Genomic DNA, 9,570 nt, shown 5'->3' on the forward strand with positions numbered 1-9,570 from the left:
AGAGGGGAGGATCTGAGCAGAGAGCAAAAGAAACTCTGAGATTATATCTGCTTTTTGATTGGTTGTTCAGAGATGGTCTGTGTGTTTGGCTGGCTATGTGAGATGGTATCAATCCATTCTCTCTGTGTGTGTGTCACACTGTCATGTGTCACATTCAGTAGAAACTCAACAATAGCTCAAGTCTGTAGACAGGCAATTGCAGGCGAAAATGATTGTGTGCAAGGAAATTGCAGTTACAGTTACTGAAAAGCACAATAATCAGAATATTATGTGATTACTTAGGAGTTAGATAATGCGAGATTAAAGGCGTTTTAATTTGACATTAGAAACAAGTGCATAATTTTACACAGATAGAAATAATACTTAATAATGTTGGTAGATAATGATAACACTTACTGTAGAATAACAACCCGGAAATTGAATAAAATTACCATTTTGAAAGCATAAAGTTACATAAATTGTCATGCTTATTGTTTTGGTCTGCGTTTCTGAAAAACTTTATTTTTAAAGAAAGGTACCAATTCTATCTTTTCTCTTCGGGTTGAAAATGTTATACCTTCCGAGTGTCTGCCAACACGGAGCACTGATACACACATAGTGCCACTGTCATCCATTGGTTGTTCATTCAAGACATTAAATATTACAGAAATAACTGCAAAATAATGCAAAAGCAGATGATCACAGGTTGTATTTTTTACTGGACTGGAGATTTTTATAGCAGTAACATTATGATCTTATTTTACAAATACTAGGAATGTGCCTTTAAACAAGGCCTGCAGAAACCTGTGGCTGAACCAAGAGGCTTCGAGGTGTGAATTAGTTGTGGGCGCCATGAAAAAAGCAACAGCACACAAAGCTCAGTCAGTCAGTAGAAGTTAAAAAAGGCCGTTCCCTTTCAATTACTCTTGAAAGATATCCTTACCCTCTGCAGTGTGATCTCTCACACTTTAGGCACTTATTTGTTGGAGGTATTGGACATTATTGGCCACAGTTACCTTAATTGGACATGGCAGAGTGCGACTAAGAGATCTGCTGGGCACACAGCTGGCAGGCAAGGTGGGAATTGGTGGATTACCCAGCATAGTATGCCTTCATGACCTGCCAAACGTTCTCTACAATGGCCACACTTGGCACAAGCTCATACATCGGGTGACACAGACACATAGACACCCACTCGGTAGACATGCTCCTGGCACACTTAACATGCTGCCACTTGGCACACACACATGCAGATTAATGCACATGCTTGGCTGTGGCCCATACGTATGTAATTGAATAGCACGGTGTCCTGTTTTCATGTATTATTGAGGAGCACGTTTAATTAGCAAAAAAATGAAAAGACTCATTAGAGATATGTTAATTAGCTTGGCTCTCTGCTCTCTGGAGAGGGCTGGCACCGGCACAGTGGGATGGAGGATGAGTGGCAGCCGCGCAGGAAAGACAGGAAAAGGCAACTGAGTCGTGTCAGTTTGTAAAACAGGAAAAACAGAGATTTTCTTTCAGTGAAACTACTGTTTAATCAATAGTGCCATAATAATTTACCAGTTTTCTAGTGGTTGCTAAATTGTTTTCTTTCTCCCAGCTGCCTTTTTTTGTATGGATTTGTGAAAACCTATTAAACATAAAGATTTTGAGGCAGGGTTCAAACAAAAGTATGTGGAAAAATGTGTGTTTAGTCCACCAGTCTTCACTACTGAAGCAGTTCCTTCTCTCCTTCTTTTATTTTCTTTCAAAGTGTTTTTCCCCAAAGTGCTGCTTTTGTCCACTCAGTGAAAGTGCTTAGTTGGCACTTTCTCTTATTTGATGTGGAGGGAATTGGCTCCCATATGTGTGTGTATGTGTGTGTGTGTGTAAGTGTTGGGGGGTATAGTATGTGGTCCTGACAGTTTGTGAAGGGTGTATGGGAGGAGGTTGTTTAGCCAGTGGAATGGGTTTGGCTGTGGGCAGAGGGGTGGACAGGCAGAGGGGAAGGATGGAGAGGAGAGGTTTGGGTTTGGCCACTGAAGTGTGAAACTCTTATTTTGTGATTTGAAACATGAGTGAAATCAGTAATGAAATATGGTCGATAACAGCCTCTCACATTTCCCAGTGACGTGCCCTGAGCCTGTGTGTGTGTCTGTCTGTGCGTTTCTGGAAATGTGTTGTCATTTTTATTCTGAAGCACTGGGGCGTTAGATGGAGGGAGGCGGTGGATGGGGCAGAAAAAGGGAGGGAGATGGAGAAGTGGAGGAGAAGGAGGAGGATTTTCCACTTGAACTTGCTGGTCTTTCACTGTCCTCTCTGAAGTTTTTTCTTTCTTCTTTTTGTCATTTGTCCAGCCCCTGTCAGGGAGTTCTCAGTGTCATGTGCATCCACATACATACTGTATGAGTGTGTGTGTGTGTGTGTGTGTGTGTGTGTGTGTGTGTGTGTAAATCCCAATTCAGCTGTAGCCTGGTAAAGACCCCAAGCACTGTTCTCCCTGTGGTGGTCTCAGGTCCCTCTACTGTCCCCACACCTCCATCCTTTCATCTGTGCACCCATGCAACAAGTCATCCGTCCTTCATCTCAGCCTCTTTGTATTCAGTTTGTCCCTAATCTCCAATTCTATTTGCTCTTAGACACTTGTAGAAGAAGGGAAAAAGAATTCTACACCTGTGTATGTTCAATAAAGGCAGCTATATCATATTTAGTGTAAATAATGTATGTGAATGCTAATATATCACTTACTGCATAGTCTTACTGACTCAGTAGCAGCTCACTTCTACTAGGTCGCAATCAAAATGACTGTAGCTTCAATACATCTATAAGATTAAACCTAATGTAAAGAATGCAAAATTTTAACAACTATGAAAAATATTATGTTAGATATTGTTACATTCTATTAGCCACCTTATCTTACAAAACATGCTTGCACTTGTGGTTGGCAAGAAAATACCTGTTGGCAGCTATTCATAGGCTTAAAAACGCAGTACATGCAACATGCATCCTCTTGGTTTTCAGCTTGTACATTGTTCTTAGACACAGACAGAAAGATTACTCAGCAAAAAGGTTTGAAGTTTGAGGCAGGAAGATGCTCTGAATATCTCCAGCCCCACTTGGCTTCGCTCATCAGTTCCCCACAGAGTAATGTGGCCTCTGGCCCCGCTGAAGATTAGCTGGAGGAGGGGCACTCACCACACACAATGGGGCCCATTTACTTCCAGTAGAGGCCTGGCCCTGAGCGCCAAACAATGCTCTCAGCGCAGTGGACACTCCTTCTGTTTCTCTTTTACACTTAAATGCTTTTCTCCTTCATTCCACTGCCTCTCTGTTCGGCCCCTTTGCCCCCATCTCCCCCTCCCCCCACTCACACCACCCCATGTTCTCCTCTTATCTCTTAGCATGATGAGCATAGACAGGCTGTATATCTAAAGGGACTGAAAGAGGGAAGGTGAATAAACAAATCCTGAACCTACAAGGAATGGAGTTCACCACACACCATTAAAGCCTTTACACACGGTAGTGCTTTGTCCATGGGAGTCTCTCATTTATCCCCCAGCCTGCTGGCAGCTAAAGTGGCAGAAGAGGGTCATGCGGTTGCCATGTACATGAATGAGCACAGATTTCTTTTCTACTGCTCCTATTAATGTGTCAAACTTTGCTACTCTCCAATCAGAAGTCAGCAAAAAAGATTCAAAGATAGAGGCCAGTTCTCATTCACATCTAGGTGTATCTGAAGGTGTGTGTGTGTGTGATGGCAGTGAGTGCAGAGAAAACAGGAGACTATAATCAGAATCCAAACAGGCTCTCAGTCTAAATGATGCAGGCCCTGCCTCTGGGTCTATGGGGACACGCAGGAGAAAGGGATAATTGAAAAAATGACAAGGAGAACGCAGAGAAAGAGAGAGAGAGGCTGACACAGACCTCCTCCCCTCCTCTTCCTCATCCCCCTCTCCTGGTAGGAGCAAACCCCAACGCTGTTTATCCTTGTCACTGAGCATTACCACCTCACCCTGGAAGGGATGCCTGCCTCTCTGTCTCTCTTCTGTCACACACACACATATACATGGTGTATCCATCACTTCAGGGGACATTGACTTACCCTAACCTTAAGCCAAATCATCACTCTAAACTGTACTAATTTACATTTTGGAGACTTGCTTTTGTCCCCATAAGACATAATGTCCCCACAATGTGACTGTGTGAGCAGATTTACCTTCCCATAACATGAGTAATACAAGACCACACACACACACACACACACACACACACACACACACACATGCATACAGTACATGCATATACCATGCTGCCCATTTTTGAGTCAGCATGGAATGAATGTATCTGCTTGTGAGAGTGTGTCACTCTTTTATAAACTGCCACACAGTCTGTGTGTTTTTCTGAATGAGTGTCAAACAGTTATCTTTTGAAAAAGAAGTAGACAAAACATTAAATGGTATTATTTATGGTGTATGAGCAAATACATAAGAAAGGATGTTGTGTTATGGGTGTCCATTTTTAGTCATAGACCATAATTTGAAAGAAGGGTCTTGTGAAATCCAAAGTTCACTCCTAAATTAGAGATGATTCATTCGTTTAACCTGTCTCTATATAAACATGGCACCGAGCTGTACTGTGCCTATTTCCTCTGGCTCCATGCTGGTTTAATATCAGATAGCCCTCCTTCCTCTCTTCCCAAGGTTTCATCTGAAATGGAAAGTGGGGCTTTCCTTTTCGTTAGAATGAAAAGTCATCAAGGGAGGAGAGGAGAAAGGGATGGAGCCTCATTGAAATGCAAGTTACATCCCCCTCTTTCTCTGTCTTCACTCCTCTGGGACTCGGTGCCTCTCTCCTCCTTCCCATCTTTCGGGCGCTCCCTCGCTCCCTCTCTTCCTTTGTTAATCAGTTAAACTCCCTCTTCAAACAACCCCTCTAATTACTCCTCCACTCTCTGTAAACGACAGGGCTGTCTCTTGCTTCTCCTCTTCTCCCTTCACCCCCCTCCCTCCCTAAGCTCCATCTTTTCATGGCAGGGGTTGACCTCTGTCAGCCACCGACCCCTCAGCAGTATGTGCGTCTGCCTGTGTGTGCATGTGTGGTTGCACATATGACTGATTCTTGCATATTAATGGTAGAAGTGGCATCCTAGGTTTTTAAATGTTGTTATTATTAGTGCCCAATGTTCACATTTATCAACTGCCTACTCATTTTATTGTTCTTTGACATTTGTGTGTATGCACATGTATGTCTTCACTGCTGTAGCCATTCCCTTGAACACACTTTCTCCTTCCAGAAGCCTGCAGGGTAGGGCAGGCTTTATCTTTCTGTGTGACTCCCCATGCCCATTTCTCACCTTTTCAGCCATTATATTCTTCCTTCATCCCCATCTCTCTTCTTTCCCTCCTTCCTTCCTTCCAGTTTACACTGTGTGGAGAGTATCCTCCTCTCTCACCCCTCCACTCACTTCCCTGCAGCTTCACCTCTCTCCCACTAATCTACCACGCATCTCTCTTTTAAATTAACATGCAACATGAAAAAAATGGGATGACAGTGAAAAAAAAATTAAATGCATTTAATAAATGGCTGACTTCAAATCGCCTGGCTTTGCAGACTCTCCCTATTCACCGTCCAATGAAAGGGGAGAAATCATTCACCGGGAGAGACAAAGCCGAATGAAAATATAATTCTGCATTGTGGGGCGCTTTTGTCCTGCCCCGTCAAATCGCTAATGGCGAGGCTTTTGTTTTGTGGCGGCGCTCTCAGGCTTGCGGTGTCGTATGGCGGTGGCAACGCATGCCCCATAATCACCACGCTTTGTGATATTAGATTATAGGGGCAATTAATGGCGTCAAACCTTAACTACTCAGCATTCAGCCTGCCACACACGCACATTCAGCCTTAAACACATGCCCGTGCACACACACACACATATACTCCCACTCAACACATATACAGTAGATCTGCACTAGCACACGTGCATGCGCATTTGGCTCTGGCATCAGAACGTCAGCCAACACACAGAAAGGTGCTATAACTCCAGTAATTATTACGCCTGTGACTTGAAAATGTCAATGGCGGTGTGTATAAAATAGAATGTATGAGTTGTCAGGGAGGAAGAATGGGATGCACAAGAGCAATTAATTACAGCTTTTCATTTGGCAGCGTAGACTGACAAGGCCCAGCAGCGGGGGCAAGCTGGCATGACGCCAAATGGCACCCTTCACCACGCCCCACCTTACTCACTATACTATACCACCCCACCCCCCAAACCCCTCAGCCTGTTCCTTTACCAACTGCCACAACACCACCCTTCCTCTCACTCGCCCTGCTGTGACTCTGTCCTTTCTTTTTCTTCTTTTCCCTTGCTCCCTCACCTTAAATGTATACACTCGTATACTCTACTGCTCATTCATTTACATACCTTCCACTTTCTATACCCTAGGTTAGCCCTTTTTTCTTCACTCTCACCATCCCTTCACCGTTACATGCAGCTTAGTTGGCAAACCTGCTTTGATAAAACCATAGACAGCGTCTGGGGGCACTGACAGAAACACAAAGGAAAAGAGAGAGAGAGAGGAGAATGGATGGAGTTGCAGGAGGGGGAGACAGGGGCCAGGTGAGAAAGTGTTAGTGTTTATGGTCAGTCTTGTTTACAAAGTCATATCAGCTCTTTACAGATGTAATTTTCCAATGACAGCTCGTCCCCCCTTTTACTCTCTACCTCACAATTCCCATCACCCTTGCTACCTTTCATCCCCTCAGGTGGTGAGTAGACAGACTGCTCTGAAGAGAGCTCCACACACCGGCACTTGTGGTTGCCCCCCGACACACACATACAAGCCCACACACAAATACGCACAAGACCATCAAAGAGATGGATATAACACAAGGTGAATACAGATAAATGGCCAATTCCAGGGGTGATAACTCATCTTTGTATTTCTCAGTAAACTTGCCATCACTTACTAATAGACAGAATTATTTGTATTGTGAGCAGTATTGTTTATTGAGGTGCAGGTAGTAAAGGATGTAGTCACCCCTCAGTCTGTAAACAGAGAGAAACTATCAGCTCCTGGACTTGATGTTTCTTCATCTCCCTAAATGCCTCTCAGTATCAAATGCTTGTTCTCCTTATCCCCCTGATTGTTTTTTCAACACGTATTTAGATTAATAAACACAATAGTACTTTGTGAGCAGGGTTGTCTGTATGGTTTTTCATATATTTTCTCTTCATTTATTTATGTGTATGAGTGTCTCGTTTTCTGATTTATGTGGTTAGTTAGTCTTTGGTTTTGCAGTGTTTGTAATCAGATTAGCATCTCTGCCCATCTCTGTGTACAATGCATGTGCTTAAAGAGTGCTTGCAAAACACATCTGCAAGAATTGCCACATTTCTCTCTGTCATCTCTCTCTCTCTCTCTCTCCTTCTCTTTGCTGGCCTGCAGCTCTACCTGATAAGACAGACATCTCATCAGATAGCTACTTTGTTGTTCCTTTCTTCATAGCTAGGTTTGACTGTGTGGAAAGAGAATCGGAAGCAGTCCTAATCATGTGTTTATGGAAGCAGATAAGATTTTATATTTTATAGGAAGATTGCATATCCGTTCTTTTATCTGTGCCTGTTGTCACAAGAATTGTCCTCTTTTTTGCCAGCCTTGTGTAGGAAAATGTCAACAATATGTGTGTGCTTTGGTGTGTCTGTTTATTTTTGTCTCATGTTACCAGCTTTTCTTAAGGGTGACTGACAAAGTAGAATAAGAAACAACACACCACTCTCACTTTGCCTGTTCATACCAGCATACTGTACAAGCTCCATTCAGATTGTTTGTTTTGAGCATTCAGTTGCATGCACAGTCATGCAAAGCTCGCTATGCTGGCCGAGCCTTTTTCACACAAAGCTTATCCTACTGATTGATTCGCCCTACTTTTGTGTATACTGTGGAATCTAAATCTAAAATGCATGTGTGTTCATTTATGTGTGCCCCTGTGCTGTCACCAGGTCCCAGTGTCCATGGCTATGATGAGTCCACAGATGATCACTCCTCAGCAAATGCAACAGATCCTTTCTCCCCCTCAGCTCCAGGCCTTGCTCCAGCAACAGCAGGCTTTAATGCTACAGCAGGTAAACACACACACACACACACACACACACACACACACACACACACACACACACACTCTGTTTGGATCCAGTCCCGGGCCTGCATGTTTGGATGTGTCTGTTTTAGGAGACGCTGACACACGCTAGGTGTGATTATATCTTATTCAATGTTCAGGGACCTTTGAAGATATACACAAATCCACATATCCACTTATGCACATATTGTCAATTTGATACCTCAACTTTAGCAATGGTGCTAGGAAAATGCATAGGTTTCTGCTAGTGCACAGCTATATACATGCACATGCATGCATGCTTGTGTGCTTTTTAGCATCAGCCCGTGACTCACAGGGAGTCAGGAGTGTATTGGTGCCCAGCAGGTAATAGAGGGGTTGCCATGTAGACACGAACCAATAAACACATTTCATCTGGTACAAATCTGTCAAATAATCAGTCACACTAACTTGTGACCTCCTACCTACACATGCAAAACACACATGCAATCTTGTGAAGGCTGTCAAGGGGATATTTACAGAATGGGGATAGAGAAGTAATTGCAGCAGAGGAGAAGTCTAGAAAACACATACCTGTACGCACACACACACATGGCCGGAGCAGAAAGTACATTTAATAAGGAGCAGTAGCTTTAGGCAAGTATAAATTGCAGTGGGAAGATCTGACAACGTGTGCCATAATGGAAATGTGAAATGTGCTGGTTTTCTGAAAACAGACATGCAGATGGCTAAGAACCTCTTAAGCAGCTCTTTTTTCTTAAACGAGGAAAAGAGGAAAGGGGGGGCTGATAATACACACACACACACACACACACACACACATTATGCTACCACTATTAAAACCACTGAGTTTAACATTGCTCTCCCACTTAATTAACCACAGTATGGACTTGCTCTTAGTGTATATCTGCAAATCAGGCACTTTTGCAGACACACACACACACACACACACACATACACACACACACATACAGACCAGCCAACCAACATATCACTCACTGGAGCATTAAATTTCATATCCCCATGGCGATACAGCATTGTGTAAGAGTGTGTAAGTAAGGTTTATGGCCCCCAACATCCCCCACCCCCCACCCCCGCTACACAGCAGTTGTGTGTTTATACGGACAACCATTTGTGGATTTGCATGTGTGTTTGTGTGTGTTTTAACCTTTAAGTTTCCCCTAACCTTTACTCATGCTACAGCTGCTCCGCCTTTTTTTGTGGTGTGTTCGCTAAAGTCAAGGTCATGGTAATAGGCTGGAGAGGTGAATGCCTCACTTACACATACTTTTAATACACAGAGCCACTGAATCAAATCATTAAAAAGACCTTAATTATCACTTAATTATTCCCTCAACTCACCATTCTCCAGCCAAGTGTGTGTGTGTGTATTTGCATGTGTGTGTGTGTGCTTGGATATGTAGTGGTCTGTGTGATGAAGAGGCGATCAGGGCTAGTGACGCGGAAAAGAGAGATTAACTCCACCTAAGAAGC

General features: G+C 43.4%; 1 protein-coding gene across 1 annotated transcript in view; it reads left to right on the forward strand.

Moving 5' to 3' along the window:
- LOC109956257 (forkhead box protein P4-like) overlaps positions 1-8,465 on the forward strand; it is a 64,295-nt gene extending 55,830 nt beyond the window's left edge. The window contains exons 4-5 of the mRNA XM_020593227.1: positions 7,961-8,083; positions 8,394-8,465. Coding sequence (XP_020448883.1) covers positions 7,961-8,083; positions 8,394-8,465 — 195 coding nt within the window. The remainder of the gene's footprint in view (positions 1-7,960; positions 8,084-8,393) is intronic.
- The last annotated feature ends 1,105 nt before the right edge of the window (positions 8,466-9,570 follow it).

This window comes from Monopterus albus, unplaced genomic scaffold (assembly GCF_001952655.1).
Source record: "Monopterus albus unplaced genomic scaffold, M_albus_1.0 scaffold18.1, whole genome shotgun sequence".
Classification (NCBI taxonomy): domain Eukaryota; kingdom Metazoa; phylum Chordata; class Actinopteri; order Synbranchiformes; family Synbranchidae; genus Monopterus; species Monopterus albus.